At 43.9% G+C, this 16240-nt stretch overlaps 1 protein-coding gene across 1 annotated transcript in view; it reads left to right on the forward strand.

Moving 5' to 3' along the window:
* LOC127227793 (deleted in malignant brain tumors 1 protein-like) overlaps nt 1-16240 on the forward strand; it is a 114285-nt gene that overhangs the window by 70750 nt on the left and 27295 nt on the right. The window contains 16 exon segments of the mRNA XM_051192126.1: nt 278-309; nt 311-338; nt 1098-1127; nt 1997-2308; nt 2830-2853; nt 3541-3585; nt 4895-5209; nt 6159-6203; nt 6747-7061; nt 10013-10073; nt 11762-11768; nt 13079-13109; nt 13561-13632; nt 14921-14959; nt 15060-15098; nt 15252-15290. Of these exon segments, the coding sequence (XP_051048083.1) occupies nt 278-309; nt 311-338; nt 1098-1127; nt 1997-2308; nt 2830-2853; nt 3541-3585; nt 4895-5209; nt 6159-6203; nt 6747-7061; nt 10013-10073; nt 11762-11768; nt 13079-13109; nt 13561-13632; nt 14921-14959; nt 15060-15098; nt 15252-15290 (1434 nt within the window).

Consider the following 16240-nt stretch of genomic DNA (forward strand, 5'->3'; position numbering starts at 1 on the left):
GATACTTCATATAGGTGACTATCACTGTGGTCACGGTTATTAAGAAGGAAAGAAAATTATATTCTAGTATCCATTATCAGGACAGAATGGACATGGGAATACAGAAGCTTGGGTGGTGGCTTGGGATCACTCTTAGATGTGCAGGTGGGATATATCTGGCTTTCATATCTCCCCCAAACAAATAATTCAAATAATCAGGCTTACCTATGGGGTTTAAAATGATGAAAAGAGGTGACTTGGTGACACACACACCCCACTTTGCTTGTGTCTTTCATAGCCTCTCTGTCTCATCCAGCACCGTCGCTTCCTGGTGAGTGATATGATTTCAGGTAATGTCAGTTGTCCTTGATTGATTGGCTGTAACTTGCATTGGCAAAGTTACACTGGGAAGTAAGGTTATAGTTTAGGGGCCAAACACACACTGTCTTCATCATCACTAAATCTAGCAAATTTTCAAGAGTCTGTTTCCTCCTCTGATGATGTGGGTGGATGGTGGCATTTGCATCCTCATGTTATGTGGGATTGGGTGACGTTCCTAGTGCAGAGGGAGGGGTTGGCAGTGTTTGGCATGTGGCAGAACATGCTATGTAGGTACCAGCCATTATCTTTTGACTCCCAAGGCCAGAACACTGTGAGCATTTCCCTCTGTACACTGCTTTATCCCTGACAGAACTAAGAACAAAGAAGCCAAAGGCATTAACTTTTTCATTTTCTCCTGGCTCTTTGGGGTCCAGAGGTTGCCAGATTTCAAATTCAGCCAGATGCTCTTTAGGACAGGCCTTAAGAGCAATATTCAACATGCAGAGAAGAACTGGGAGAAAAAAGACCCCAAGCCTTTAGAGGAAGCACCAGCCTGGGTTATTCTGGAATCAGAGCTCCTCAAAGGATGCTTTATTATCTCTAAGATGTCTCTATTTTTTTTAAATCAATAAACCCTGGGCTATGGCTTTCTTGGACTTATAACGTAGTTTGTGTTCACTGTGTGCGTGTTGATTGAAGGATGGGAGGATTACAGAGAAATATACTGAAAGGGATGTGATTAGAAGCTGACTTGTGTAACTTTTTGTTTGTTTTCTATCCATTTTCAGCATTGTCAGTAAAGCAGCCAGAAATGTCCACATCAACAGGTAACCTTTTCTTCTCTCCTCTGTTGCCTTTCCTTTGTGGTGTTTGAGCCCAGCTCCCAGCATTGCTGGAGAAGGATCCCTCCTGAATACACTGCCTATTCCCACTACCACCCCAAGCTTAGGCTGGCCCTATTGATGGCTGCTGTTGGAAGGAGTACTGGAAATGCCTGGCCCATCTAGAAAATCTGGGACTAGAGAATACTACAAGAAGCAAGAATAATTTGCATGGGGTTGGTGTGGAAGCTGGCTTCTGTTAAGGCTCTGGGTGACTTGCCAATCCTCCCCAGCCCTACCTAGGAACTGACCTTGGCTGTCTTATGACCTTTTATTCTCTCTTGACACAACCACCTTTGAATATGGGCGTTGGGATGCAATGGGTGCCTTTCTCATTCCCCGAAGCAACTTGACACATGGAACACACTTCATACTGGTGTCTACTGCTATCATCCCTTAATCAGTGCATGTGGACACACACACACACTCACAGAGAGAGAGAGAGAGAGAGAGAGAGAGAGAGAGAGAGAGAGAGAGAGAGAGAGAGAGAGAGAGAGAGAGAACAGCACAGATCTTCATGAAAGAAAAAAAAAAAAAAAAGAAACTTCATGAGTACCAGAAACTGAGATTTGCAACTTGGAGTAAGAGAACCATAGGGCGAGTTACTGGTCCAACTAGCCAAGAAATAATCATTTCTTTACCAAACACAATCTTGAAAACACTTGAAGTGGTACCAAGGACACGGATTTAATTGATTTGAAATGAAATGATAGGGAAGTGTGTTTGCCATCCCTGACTCCCAGGAAATAACTGCTATTTCTGACAGTCTTTGAGAATGAATCCTCAAGGGGATTGTTCTTGGATTACCCACCAAGGTCTGGATCTGCGGCTGGTGAATGGAACAAACAGGTGTGAAGGGCGAGTTGAAGTGTACTATGCCAACACCTGGGGGACCGTGTGTGATGACAACTGGTCTATAGAAGATGCCCACGTGGTCTGCAGACAGCTTGGCTGTGGTCCAGCTTTATCTGCCTTGCCAGGCACCAGCTTTAGCCCTGGGTCAGGCAGCATCATCCTTGATGATGTCAACTGCACAGGAAGGGAGTCTTCCTTGACACAATGCCTTCATAGCAACTGGCTCACCCACAACTGTGGGCATCAGGAAGATGCTGGTGTCATCTGTGCAGGTGAGAGAAGGCCCATCTTAGACCAGTTATAGAACTTCCCATGCCAAACCTGAATGCTGGCACACCTTGAACCTGCCTCCATGGGCAGGATGGTGGGGTTTTTTGCCAACATGGAATGCTATGCTTGCAATGCTTGGGGTGGCTGTTTTCAAATTGAGGGTCTGAAGAGATTAATTGGCCATAAAATAAATGCAATAATAGTACTAGCCTCATAGAGTTGGCGGGCATTAGCAATACAACCCCTACACAATGTTTAGTTGAGCATCTACAACACCATAAATTATAAAAAAAACTGCTGGCTGTTGTAATTTTTGTTACTAAGATTAATGCTATCAAAATCAAGTGCCCGGATGTTAGTTGAGTGAAAGCCACAGCAGAGGAGGCAGCCTCAGATGCTTAAGAGAATTGCCCACACCCAGCTTCTTTCAATTACAATTAAACAAAGGTCATGTCCTTCAGGTCACTTCACCGTCGTAGTTTCTAATGTCGACCATCTCATATTTCTCTTCTTCTCTCTATAGATTCTGCAGCTGCCGGACATCCAGGTATCTATGAGTTCATGAACACTGTATTTCCTGCCCAGTGACTAGAGTTTACCAAAAGGGTTATCACAGTGGGTCTCTCTCTCTCTCTCTCTCTCTCTCTCTCTCTCTCTCTCTCTCTCTCTCTCTCTCTCTCTCTCAATGATTCTCGAAGATCTAGATGGCTCTTCCCTAGTCCCTTGGGGCCTGCCATGCCCCCAGAGGGAAAGCATTTTGGATGTTAACATATTGGTGTGCCATCCCTCCTCCACATGAATACCACATTTCAGCATTAAGCCATGATACCAGCTTTTGATCCAAGATGTTCAAGCAACAGAAGCCTTGAGAGTCCAGGGAGGGCAGGTGGTCCTCGAGGCAGATGAACCTGGGGGGCGGGGGCGGCGGGCAGGAGCTCCTTCTCAATCTGCAGCCTACATTCAGGACTTGGGATGAGGCTGATGCCCTGCTATGAGGCCACAGCTTCACAATCCCAACATAAGTGTAATGTCTCATTCTCATTTAGACTAACACACACAAATGCATGAGCTGTTGTCACATTTTAAATGGAAACAATCTGTTCAGCTACCCAGGGGGTTGCTTAAAGGAAGACTCACCTATATGATTTAGATGACACTTGAGGATATGAACTTGCATCTCACTTTGCTTAGGATGTATTTGTGGTGACTTTTCCTCCCATTCTTACCTGTACAGCCACTTCAGCTCCTGAGGAACATCCACATGGTTTCCGTCCAATAGGTACTTTGCTACTCTTACGGTCTGGGACTCTTTATTTCTGAGGCTGTTTGTGACTAACTGAAATGAAACACACAAGTCTGGCACATGCCTGTAATCTAAGTTTGGGACAAGTGGAGACAGACAGCTCCCTGGGGAATGCTGGCCAGCAAGTCAAGCCAAATCTACCAGTTCCGGATAAAAATAAGAGGCTTTAAGAGGCTTTATATTCTCAAAAGCACAAGGTAGAAGGCATCCTGAAGAATAAACTTGGGGTGATATATAATACAGGTGTGTGCAAGCACACACGGATGGTTGGACACAGAGAGAGAGAGAGAGACAGAGAGAGAGAGAGAGTCAGACAAACAGAGAGAGGGAGAGGTGGAGAGAGGGAGAGAGAAGCTCATTAAAGCCTGTAACATGTGGCCTCTCCTATGATGGGTTTTTTTCAAGGATAGAGCCAATTTACCCACCCATCTCAATTGCAGAATCTGATGTCAGAAGCCAGGCTCCACATTGTGTTCTACTCAGACCTTGAAAAGAGCCCACACCAGTTCTGAGGTTTCAGACTCTGAGAATCATTCATCAGTTTCAGTTCAGAGGGTCTTTTCCCTGCTTGATTCCCCACATTGCCTTAAGATGCTGTATCTCTGACAGACACACTTTATGTTTTCTAGATTTAAGTAAGGAACAATTAATTTTATTTTGTAAACTGCATCCTATCTGAGGAAAGCAGCTTAGAAATGCAGTCTGAACTCTCAGACTACAAATGAACTGTTTTCAGTTTTTGGAAAAGTGACTTTATGAAAAAACAACCCTAAAAATGTGAGCCCTGAACCTAGTGGCAAAGACCTGGAAACCCCAGCTGCTAGAGAGACTAAGGCAAGAGGATTGCATGTTCCAAGTCTGCCTGGCAGTGAGGTCTAGCCAGTCTAGGAAAACTAGTGAGAGTCTCTCTCTCTCTCTCTCTCTCTCTCTCTCTCTCTCTCTATATATATATATATATATATATATATATATATGGAAACAAAGCATGTCATTTTTAGATACTTCTTCCTCAATGCTAGCCTGTGGCCTCCATTCCCATGACAAAACTGCCCAGGGTGACAATCCAACATAGATAAAAACATTAAATTTCCAGGACAGAAAGTGGTCATATATGTTCTTTGTGTGTGTAGTCTCCTACGTCAGCACAGCCCTTTATAGTCTGGTGCTTGTTACCCCAGCCTAGCAGCCACAGCCCAGGCTAAGATTCTCTGTCTTGTTGCGCTGTTGCACTGTTCCCTCTGAGCACTGAAGGACCCTCAACTTACTTGGCCCTTGGCTCCTGCAGATCTGCAGCTGGTGAGACTGGTCAATGGGAGAAGTCAGTGTGAGGGCCGTGTAGAAGTATTCTTCAACGGGACCTGGGGGTCTGTGTGTGATGATCTTTGGGGCATACAGGCTGCCCAAGTGGTATGTCGACAACTCGGCTGTGGGGCGGCCCTGGCAGCCCCCAGGAGCAGCCTGTTTGGCGATGGCTCTGGTCCCATCTTCCTAGACGACGTGAGGTGTTTGGGCACAGAGACCAACCTAGGATACTGCTTCCATCTTGGCCTGTCTGTGCACAACTGTGACCACCATGAGGATGCAGGAGCCATCTGTTCAGGTACCCAATCTCTGCTGGACCTTTATTTTCCTACCAAGAAACAAACGGGGTAGAACCACTCAGGGTCCCTGCTGGGGAGAACTTGTCCTGGCCTTAGCACTAAGAGTCCCAAGCCTCCCAAGCACCCTTGGCACTCCAACAGCCAATAACATTTGTCACTCTAGTGTCAGGAAATGAGGGTCCATTATCTATTGTCACTGCCTGTTCTCCAGGCCTGATACACAGAAGTTCTCTAAGCAATAATATACCTGGAAGCCAGAGTGACGCCCTGCTGTGGGGCAGCTTTTAACTCCGGGATATGATTCTTCTATGTGCATCAGTCTCATAAGTCCTCATGATGAGATTTCAGGCAGCTTGACTGTACACAGATTTTCCTCATGGCCAATGACTCGTGTTGGGACTTTCAGACCACAAGGGACAAGTTTAGGTAAACACACACACACACACACACACACACCTCTAACCAAAAACTCTATAACTTTGTTTTGTTATTAATTGTCCTGCTGCCAGGCCTCAGTACTGCCCAGTACAACTCATTCTCTACCCCTAGAGGGCCAGGCAGAGGTGAGGGGAAGGTGATACGAAGATGGAGGTGAAGAGAGCCTGTCTCCTCCACTCTATGTGTTTGCTAATTGTCTTGTTTTGTTCAGATCTGAGGAGTTAGTTTCACAGCGCCAGGGCATAAAAACTTATCTCCTAGTTTGTGACCACAAGTCCCTTAAGTGCCACCTGCCTGTAAGGTCGAAAATTGATTGTGGGGACTTTTAGTAAGTCAGGTGAGGGGATGGTGGCTCAGGGGCATTGTCTGCATGGGCTGGCTCTTTAACAAATGCCAGATCACATGTGTGCCCCATTGCATGGACATAATGAGGGGTCCGCCCACTTGGCTTGTGGCATTTTATCAGATGAACTTCCCCCGCTAATGTGAATGCTTCCGGTTGTCTTTCAGCTGTTGGTGTTGCCTCGGCTTTGGCAGAAGTGGCCCCCACAGGTGGTAATATTCTTGTTGCTTCTCTCACTCCTTCCTGTTATTAGATTTCTCTAGGGACCCCTGCCCCAAGGTTAGAGCCTGCATTATCACTGGCCAGCTAGAGCTCAGCTTCCCTGGGATTTCAAAGGAGAACACTGAACAGGAGAGGAGGCTATTCATGTGGATGTTACTGCCTGTCTTCCCTCTGCTTCTTAGATGATCTTAACTTGGAAATCACACCAATAATCAAGAAAAGAAAAAGAAATGAAACTTGAGTTTGACATATTTAACACCAGTGTCTGTGAATCTGGTGGTTTGGATCCAAGGACATGATTGTCATTGTAATAGCTGTAGCATACTTTTAGTCCATAGATAAGAAATCAGAATTAGCTAGGGAAATCAAGTCATTGCACTTAGAATCATTAATTCAGTGTAGTTCTGTGGGGCCTAGAGGCAGGAGGTCAGAGTTCCTATGGTTCTGAAATTTAGAGGGATTGCATTCAGAACTAAGAAAAGCCCATCGTGATTCCCATGACACTTCAGGACTAACCTCTGAGTCTTCCCCAGACCATCTCATGATCAGATTGGTGGATGGAAAGAACCGGTGTGAAGGGAGAGTGGAAGTCCACCACAATGGCACATGGGGCACTGTTTGTGATGACCTTTGGGCAATTGAGGACGCCCATGTGGTATGCCGGCAGCTGGACTGTGGGGAGGGTGTCAGAGCCCTTGGGAGTAGCCACTTTGGAGAGGGCATGGGGAGCATCTTCCTGGACGATGTGCAGTGCCAAGGCAGTGAAACCTCACTAGGCCAGTGCCAGCACCAAGGCTTCTCTGTCCACAACTGTGGCCACCATGAAGACGCCAGTGTCATCTGCTCAGGTACCTGCTGCCAGCTTTGTCAGTGATTCTTGGTGAGAGTCCTGGAAATTAACATGGGGACATTTGGATCTTGTTGGGGTCTGCTTATCATGCCCAAGGCCCTGTTTCAATGTGCTAAGGCTTTCTGGGGCAATGGGATCCCCCACCCCATCACTCCTGGCCTCCTTCTGTATTCCCTGCTTGACTCAATACCCCCGAGCTCCCCTTAGAGCCTGCAGACCAGATTGTCTTTTAGGACCCTCCCAGTGCTCCATCCACTAACCACTACAGTAATGGCATTTTCCTTATGTTGTCTGCTTTGAGCTCTGGGGCTGGTTTTTAGTATTGGTCTTGAGAATTTTATGAACACAATCCAGTGCCTCTTGCTTAGTTTAAACTGTTCCCTTTTGTCCTCTCATTTGAAATGGTTTCCTGCTGCTTTCTTTCTCTGTTTAATTCAGCAAGGTTTATGCACTTCATTTTCTTTTGCTCCACCCCAACAGCGAGTAAAATAGAGAAGAAAATAAGATGAAATGAAAATAAACATGACCAAGCATCTTCTAAATAGAGCAGAGACTAGGATAAGAGAATTTAAGTCATTCATCTGCATGTTTAATATACTTCTTTATAGATTTTATTTATTCTTTGACAATTTCAATCAATGTATCTTGATCGTATCTATCCCCAATGTCATCTTCCTACTTCCCCTGGATACCTGGATCCCACCCACATATCCTTTTCCTTCCTTCATGTCCTTTCCTTTTTACTTTCTTTTTTTCTGTAATCCACTGAGTTCAATTAATGCTACAGACAGGTATGTTGACTGATCTTGCTGTGTTCATCTGTGCAGATAATCATAACTGCTGTTAGTCATGAGGGCAGCAGCCATATCATGCCCAGAAGACAAGGCATGCCTTCCATCTTCCAGCTCTTACATTCTTTCTCCCCCTCTGTCTTGGTGTTCCCTGAGCCTGGAGGGGGTTGTTATAGATGTCCAGGTTAGAGCTGAGCACATAATAATCACATATTCTCAGCACCTGAACCAGTTAAGAGTCTCTGTGTTGACTGCTTGTTTAATATGTATTCCTTGAGCACTCTCCGTGACCCAGGCAGGGCTCTCTTGGTGCCAAGGATGTGGTTACTGAACAAAAGAACATTCATTCCTATGTCCCAGAAGGAGAGCTGCAATGGCTTATACAGTAAACTATGCTAGAATATGAACAAATTTGAATGAAGAATGAATCTAGAGTGATAATATGCTTTATTGTTGTAAGGACGTTTTTCTTCCAGTGTTCAGATAACTTAGCATTTTGTTTTAATCCTAGTTTGGTGTAAATGAGAAGTCAGCATTATCGATCTAAGGGTTGAATGAGGAAGGCACCTAGTAATTTGCCACTGGGAAATACACATCCTCTTTATTGCACCAAAGAAGTGGCCCTTCTTCCCTATCCTGGAGGAGCAAATTGTACCCCAGCCAATGAACGTTCATAACTTCTTGTGTTCACACATCCCTATTTTTATTTTAGTTTTAGCCAAAGACAAACAACAAAGAACATAAAGATGAAAACAAAACAACAGCAGCAAGCTCTATCTTTTAATTTAGTTCCACATTCCAGAAGCTGTTTTATGGGATTTTTAATATATCTCACATATCAGCTTTTTATTTCTATTTATATAAGAAAATATTTTATCCAATTTTGATATATTTTATGCTTTGTAATAACTTAACCTTCCCATGTGATACTTTATGATATTTCATTATTTTATGACATTGACCTAATATTTCTTTTTTATTTATTTTTTTCTTATTTTACATATTGATCCCAGTTCCTTCTCCCTCCCTTCCTCCCTCTCTCTTTCCCTCCCTCCCATGTCCCCTGACCACTCTCCCATCCCATCCCCCCCCACTCCACAGGGAGGGTACTGTCTTCCAGGAGGTGTCAACAAAATCTGTCAAGTCATTTGGAGTAGGGACTAGGCCCTCCCTCCTGCCTCTAGGTTAAGGGAGTATCCCTCCATGGGGAATGTGCTCCCAAAGTCCTTTTGTGCACCAGGGATACATCCTGGTTCTGCTATCAGAGGTTCCTTAGACTGCCCAGGCCTTCTGAGACCCATGTTCAGGGGATCTGAGTCGGTCCAATGCTGGATTCCCAGCTATCAGTCTGGGGGCCCATCGGCTCCTCCTTGTTCAGGCCAATTGTCTCTGTGGGTTTCTGTAGCCTGGTCTTGTCCTCCCTCTCTGCATCTGGATTCCAGTTTGGCTCAGTGTTTAGCTATAGGTGTCTGCTTCTGTTTCCATCAGCTACTAGATGAGGGCTCCATGATGGTGGATAAGTTAGTCTTTGATCTCATTATCAGGGAAGGGCATTTAAGGTAGCCTTTCCTCTGTTGCTCAAATTGTTAGTTGGGGTCAATCTTATAGATCTCTGGACATTTCCCTCGTCAGTTTTCTCTTCAAACCTATAATGGCTCTGTCTTTTATTTTACCCCCCCCCCCCGGCTTTCTCTCTTTTCTCTCATCTATTCCTTCCTAGTCCCACATGCTTTCCTCTCCTCCCCCTCTCTTTCTCCTAGCTCCCACTCCACTCACTGCCCCCCACTCCCAATATGCTCAGGAGATCTTGTTTCTTTTCCCTTCTGTGAGGGACCTTGTATGAATCTCTTAGGTTCCTCCTTGTATCCTAGTTTCTCTGGTGGTGTGAATTGTAGGCTGGCGATCCTTTGATCTATGTCTAAAATCCATATATGAGTGAGTACATACTATGTTCCTCTTATTGTGACTGGGTTACCTCACTCAGGATGGTTTCTTCAAGTGCCATCCATTTGCCTGCAAATTTCAAGATTCTATTGTTCCCCCCCCCACACACACACAGAGTAATATCCTCCCAACACCCTTCCCTAGGAATTCCCTGAGGTATCAGCTTTTTAAATAAAAATGATCTCCCAAGTTTCTGTTTGCTTTGCCATTTCAGCATCAGCCATAGAAATAACAACTTCGCCTGGTAAGATTTCTTTCTTTACTGTTTTCTCTAAGTGCATAGATTGCCTTACCCGATTAAGGTTCCAGTTTGTATATCATATGAAATGACCCGCTGTGGCTGGGAGGTACTCTCTTGGCAAGGTGCTTGAATGACACATACAAAGTCCTGAATTTGATCCCAGCACAGTGCAGGGCTTGGAGTCAAACACCTGTAAGCCCAGCATGGTGGAGTTAAAGGCAGGAGGATCAAAAGATTCCTTGCTACAACTAAATTTGAGAATAAACTGATACATGAGACTTTGTCTCTCAAACAGTTATTTATGAAAAGGGAAAGTGTACCCTAAATCTGTGCCACAGAAACGTAAGATGTTTCCTTATTTATTAACTGAAGGAGTAAACTGAACTAGAGTGCTTTCCTCAATTGCAATACAGTATGTACACTTTGTTCCCTTTCTTTTGAGTGTAAACGCACATGTGCATGTGTGGATGTGTGCATATATGTATGTATGTATGCCTGTGCACGTGGAAGTTGGCATCAGATGTCTTCCTCAATCATTCTCTTTATTTTTTGAGGCAAGGTCTCTCACTGAACCAAGTTGGCTAGCCAGTGAGCTCCAAAAATCTGACAGCTTCAGCATTTCCAGAACCAGCTCTTGGATTTGGCTGGGATCCAAACCCAGGTCCTCATGCCTACATGGCAAACACTTTACCACCTGAGCCATCTCCCCAGCCTGCATTCCCTTGACACAGCATCTGTTTTTTGAGATAGAGTTCCCATTTTGTGGCTTTACTCACATTCTCATTAGAGTTGCTAATAGGCTCTTCAAACAATTCTTTTCTTTAATAATCTTCATTAGACTTCAGACATCTCATCCAGAACTCTAAGCTACATTTTCATAAAAAAAAATTGCATAGACACATACTTTGAGTGCATCTCACAGGGCCAGACACCAAGTTAGTGACATGATATTGAGGAGGAAGGAATGGCTTGGCTGAAAGAAGCTTCAGAGGCCACAGAGATCAGAAACTCCAAGTGGGAAATACATGAGCCCACTGATCTGCTTGAGAATTGAAATGCAGATCACCTGGCTTTGCCTATGCCTATAGTGTTGAAATCATCTTTAGTTCCACATTTTTCTCCTTTTCAAATCTGTGCACAGTTCTCATTATATATCTCCATTGTACATGATACTGTGCTAAAGATACTTCTACACATACCTACATTATGCATAAACACATCCGCTCTCACACTGTCCACCTTCCCTTTTCTAGTCCCCATTTTTTACTCCTGCCAATCCCTTTAATCCCTCAGACAGCATTGATCCTACTTTCATACCATAAAAACACACGACTTCATGCATTTATATAAAAACCCACAAACTACAAATGAAGAAAAACTTGATATTGTCTATCTTCTTGAAACTGGCGCCTTTCCACTTGCATCCCTTTTCCTGAAAATGGAGCTGCTTCATTCTTTACTAGCCCCACTTTTTAAAAACAGATGCTTTTTATATAAGAACCAACATATCCAGCTGTTTTTCCCCCATGCTAGGGGTCAAACACAGGGCCGCATACAAGTTATTTGCCCCCCAAGCTACACTCCCAGATTACGATTTCTAGCTTAAAGAGGAAAAACCCATTGGTAATGTGAATTTCATTGGGACAGCAATTGGCTAAGGCTGAGGCTTGCATATGAGCTCAGGCTTTCCCATTTGCTCCTGACCCTACCATGTGTGTCCAGGTCTGTAGTCATTTCCATTTTCATGTCTCTCAGAGTTTAATATGCACACAACTTGCTGGAGATTCAGTTAAAATGCAGATTTGCATCCAAGTGTTTGCATTTCTTTTTCATCTTTTTGCTTTATTTTATGTGCAAACATGTTTTGGATGCATGTACATATGTGCACCATGTTGTAGACAGAATTTCTGTTCCACCTGGTCCCACAGCTGTCTAGCCCCAAGGAAACACACAGAGACTTACATTAATTATAAACTGTTTGGCCAATGGCTCAGGCCTCTTATTGGCTAGCTCTCTCTTAATTATTAGCCCATTTTTATTAGTCTAAGTATTTCGGCATGATCTTATCATACAGAGAACGTTCCAGCATGTTACTGTTTCAGGACTATATGCCTCCCTGGCAGCTTCTCTCTGCCTTCCTTTACCCAGAATTCTCCTCATCTGGTAGCTCCACCTGTACTTCCTTCCTGGCTACTGGCCAACCAATGTTTTAATCATCAACCAATAAGAGAAATTTATTTAGAGAAGAACCCCCCCCATCACCATGTGTGTGCCTGGTGCTGGCAGAAGTCACAAGAGAACCTCAGGTTCCCCAGACATGGAGTTTCAGATATTTGTGAGCCACCATGTAGGTGCTTGGAGCCAAACCTAGGAAATCTTTGAGATCAGTATGTGCTCTTAACAATTGAATCACCTCTTCAGCCCCAGGAAACTGTATTTCTAAAAGCAGGACACAGGCACTGTTGATCCACAGGGTGGATCTTCCCATGCAGGGGCTGACGTTTGGAGATTCAGGATGTGTCCTGGGTCACATACTCTGTTACACAGACTCTAGGAGCCAGGTATCTTGGCTCCAACGCCCTGTACTACCTTGCTACTGTTTGTTTCCACTTTATGAAACAGAAACTGGGGGAATCCAATAGGAACAAAGTAGAACTGAATATATTAAGTCACATTTGTGTATGGGGTCATTTACTTTGACAGATAAACTTGATTGACAAGGATGGTGCTTAACTACAATTTTCTCACCCTGCTTGTTTCAACAGTTCATACCTCAAGCCCAGCTGCGACTTTGGTCCTTGTAACTGGTAAGCTTTCTGCTCATTTTCCCACTCACTTTCTATCAAGGATGAAATGATGTTGAAATTCTACCAAGCTAGTTCAGTTTTACTCCTGGTTCTCCAAGAGTCACTTGCCTGAATTAATATCTCAAGAAGTAGATAAGATCCCAGAAGTAGACCAAGAGGGCCTCTCTGCAGCTAAGTTAAGACCAAGTTCAAGTCCAAGTCAAGTGCTTGCATACATGTATGTGTGAGTGAGCCTCTCTCACAGCCTGCTAATATGTTGTTGCTTTTTTTGCATACCCTTAGCTTTGAGCTCTCTGGCTATCCAACATTAGAGAAAAATAGGTTGGAGGTGGGGATATAAGGACTGGGAGAGCTAGCCCCATATTGGCAATGGCAGGGATGCTAGTAGATGCTACAATAGTCATATGGAGCAAAAAGGCCCACTTGCCCCAATGTCCTTTGAGATACCTCTGTGCCATATCCCAATACAAACAGAGATATTCTTCCTAATGAGTCCGGATCATGCAAGTAGCAGGTTTCATCTCAGGATTATACTATCTTGGGGTGTGTTTTGGATCTGGATGTTTAAACTCTTACTCAGAAAGGCATGAAATAACCACCCCTCACAACAGTTTTCCCAACAACAAAGGCAGACTGTAGTAAATGGTGGGATGGACTGTAACCAGAAAATGAATGAAAACTTCTGATCAGTTGACTAGCATTCCCACTTGTGCTTTGTATCCGGCATCCCTCCCACTTCAGTAACTCCTTCCCCTGATAATGGTCTCTGCCCACCACACTGCACAGGTAGGAGGGCAGGGTGTTTGCCATGACAGGGGCTAAAATGAGCACACAGCTTGAGAGTGGTTGTCACTGTCTTTGAGCAGACTGCCTCATCAAACCAGACCCAGGACTGGGAATAAGGGAGGATTAGTAGAGAGAGGGGAGCTCCTTGGCTTCGTAAGAGTTTCTGACAACACATACACAACACACACATACAGACACACATACCACACACACACACACACACACACACTGCACACAAAACACACACACAACAAACATACACACCACATACAACACACAATATACACATAGACATACACATATCATACATACACAACACACCACCACACCACATACCATACAGCACACGCCCCATACCACACCATACCACATACACACTAGACACGTACACACAAACATATACCCACAAAACACACACACAGAGTCGCCCTCATAGCACTCCATATCACTGCAATTTTCCAGCTCCTTGTGAAATGTTTGGTCTTGTCTGTCTTCCCATGAGACCGGCCTCTTTCCGAGGACTCAAATCATAACAGTTTTGTTGACATTCTCTCCAGTGCTGCCACACAGGAGCAGGCAATCAAGATAAGTTAATTAAATAAATGAAAGTCAGGTGTCAATGACTTTATAGGGTTTGACCATCTACCTTTCCTTATTTACAGGCTCTTTGGCAACTACTCCGTTTATAACCACTCCAACTGGTAATTTGAATGTTCTTTTTTGTTCCAGTTGCTCAAACAACTATTTACATCACTGAGTCTCCTTGACATTCATCCAGTGTCAGTGGGGCACCCAGTCTCCATTGTGCTGTTTAATCTAGTGAGATGGGCTGCTCATTTGTTGTGTAGCATTTAGAAAGAGAACCTCTTCAATGATCATACTGACAATAACATAAAGATCAATTAAAGGGCATTTATTTCATATGTCTATCCAAGCAAGCATATGTTATTCAAGTGTATGCAAATGTTCACGTGTGTATAAACCATAGAACAGTCTCAGATGTCTTCCTTAGTAATGTCAACCACTTCCTTACAAACAGGGTCTCTTCTTGACCTGGAGTTCACCAATTAGACTACCCTGGCTGGCTGGGGAGCCCTAGAGATCCTCCTATTTTTGCCTCCCTAGCACTGGGCTTGTTAGTGTATACCAGCATACCTGGCATTTTATGTGGGTTCTAGGAATCAAATTCCAGTTCTTATGCTTGCAAGGCAACTGCTTTACCTACTGAGTCACCTCCCCAGCCCAAACACTCAGAATACAACCTCCTGCTCACTGTATTTATATACAGACAGGTCTTTAACCTCAGCAGAATAGGAGGCTTCTTCTGGTGATGTTTTCTGATTGTCGTGGGTTTTTTTTTTCCCTGTAAAACTTTCCCCTCTTTCTATTAAGCAAATGAACTGAGCATGCCTCTTCTTTGTGTACAGACAGATCTTCAACCTCAACAGAATCAAGCCCTTCAAATGGTAAAGTCCCCCACTGTGCTGTTTCTCATTTGTCATGTTGCATTTAGATGACCCTACTTGATCATATCAGATACAAAGTAAGACCAATGAAAAGACAGAGCTAGCATTGTCCTGCTCTTTTTAAAGCCCCCTGTCCTCTGGGTTTCTACACAGATGCATCTCCAGCCTCAGCAGAAGAGGAGACACCCTCTGGTAACATTCTCAGCTTATACTTCTGAAATTAAATCTACTCAGTGCTTTTAATCTTTCTGTTTGGAGGGTGGCTCCAAGTGCATTTTTTCTTGTGTTTGTTCATTGACACTACTTCAGTGCCAGCACAAGTAACCTCTTCAACAGGAAAAGTCCCCCCCAAATGTTGCTTAGCTAAAGAGATATGCTTGTTCTCAAAGGTGTTTTTCAGCATGTTAAATTATATATAATAATGGGCTTCATCTTGACCTTTAGCATATTGTACATACTTATTTTACCATATTTATTCCACTACCCTCTCTTGTACCCCCCCATTCCAGCTGATCTCCCCCTCTACTTCCATGTGGTTTTTTGTGTGAACTAGTGAATATGAATTGGGCTGCTTACAGAAGCATAGAGAGGGGGTTATTTGTAGGAGCAGTAGTCAGACCACTGAAGAAAATGTCTCTCCATCCCCTAACCATCAGTTACTGACTAAAACTTAGAGAGGGGAAGGGACACATAAGTGTGCACTCTCCATGGCAGAATAATAGCAGGATCAGTATTGGGCATGTCTTGGGGCAGGTAGTCATACTTGCTGAAGTTGTGAGAGAGCCATAGGCATACCATGCCCAGAAGACGGTATGCCAGAATCACTGTGAGCCTTTCCCTGACACATTCTGTTTAGGCTTTGAAGTTTCTCATTTCCTTCTTATGTGAAATGTGAGTTTTTATAACTAACCACAGACTTAAATGAAACTCAAGATGATCCACCTCTTCTTCAACAGTGTTCCCTGATCTTGGAGGGGATGACATTTAAGTCAGTTGATATTAACACTTTGAGCAGTTATGAGTCTCTGAAGTCACTACTACCAACTGCAAAAAGAATCTTCCTGACCAAAGCAGAAACCAGCACCAATTTATGGGCACAAAGACAATAACTTAGATATCATCTTGACAGCCATTATCAATTC

This window comes from Phodopus roborovskii, unplaced genomic scaffold (assembly GCF_943737965.1).
Source record: "Phodopus roborovskii unplaced genomic scaffold, PHOROB, whole genome shotgun sequence".
NCBI classification, from domain to species: domain Eukaryota; kingdom Metazoa; phylum Chordata; class Mammalia; order Rodentia; family Cricetidae; genus Phodopus; species Phodopus roborovskii.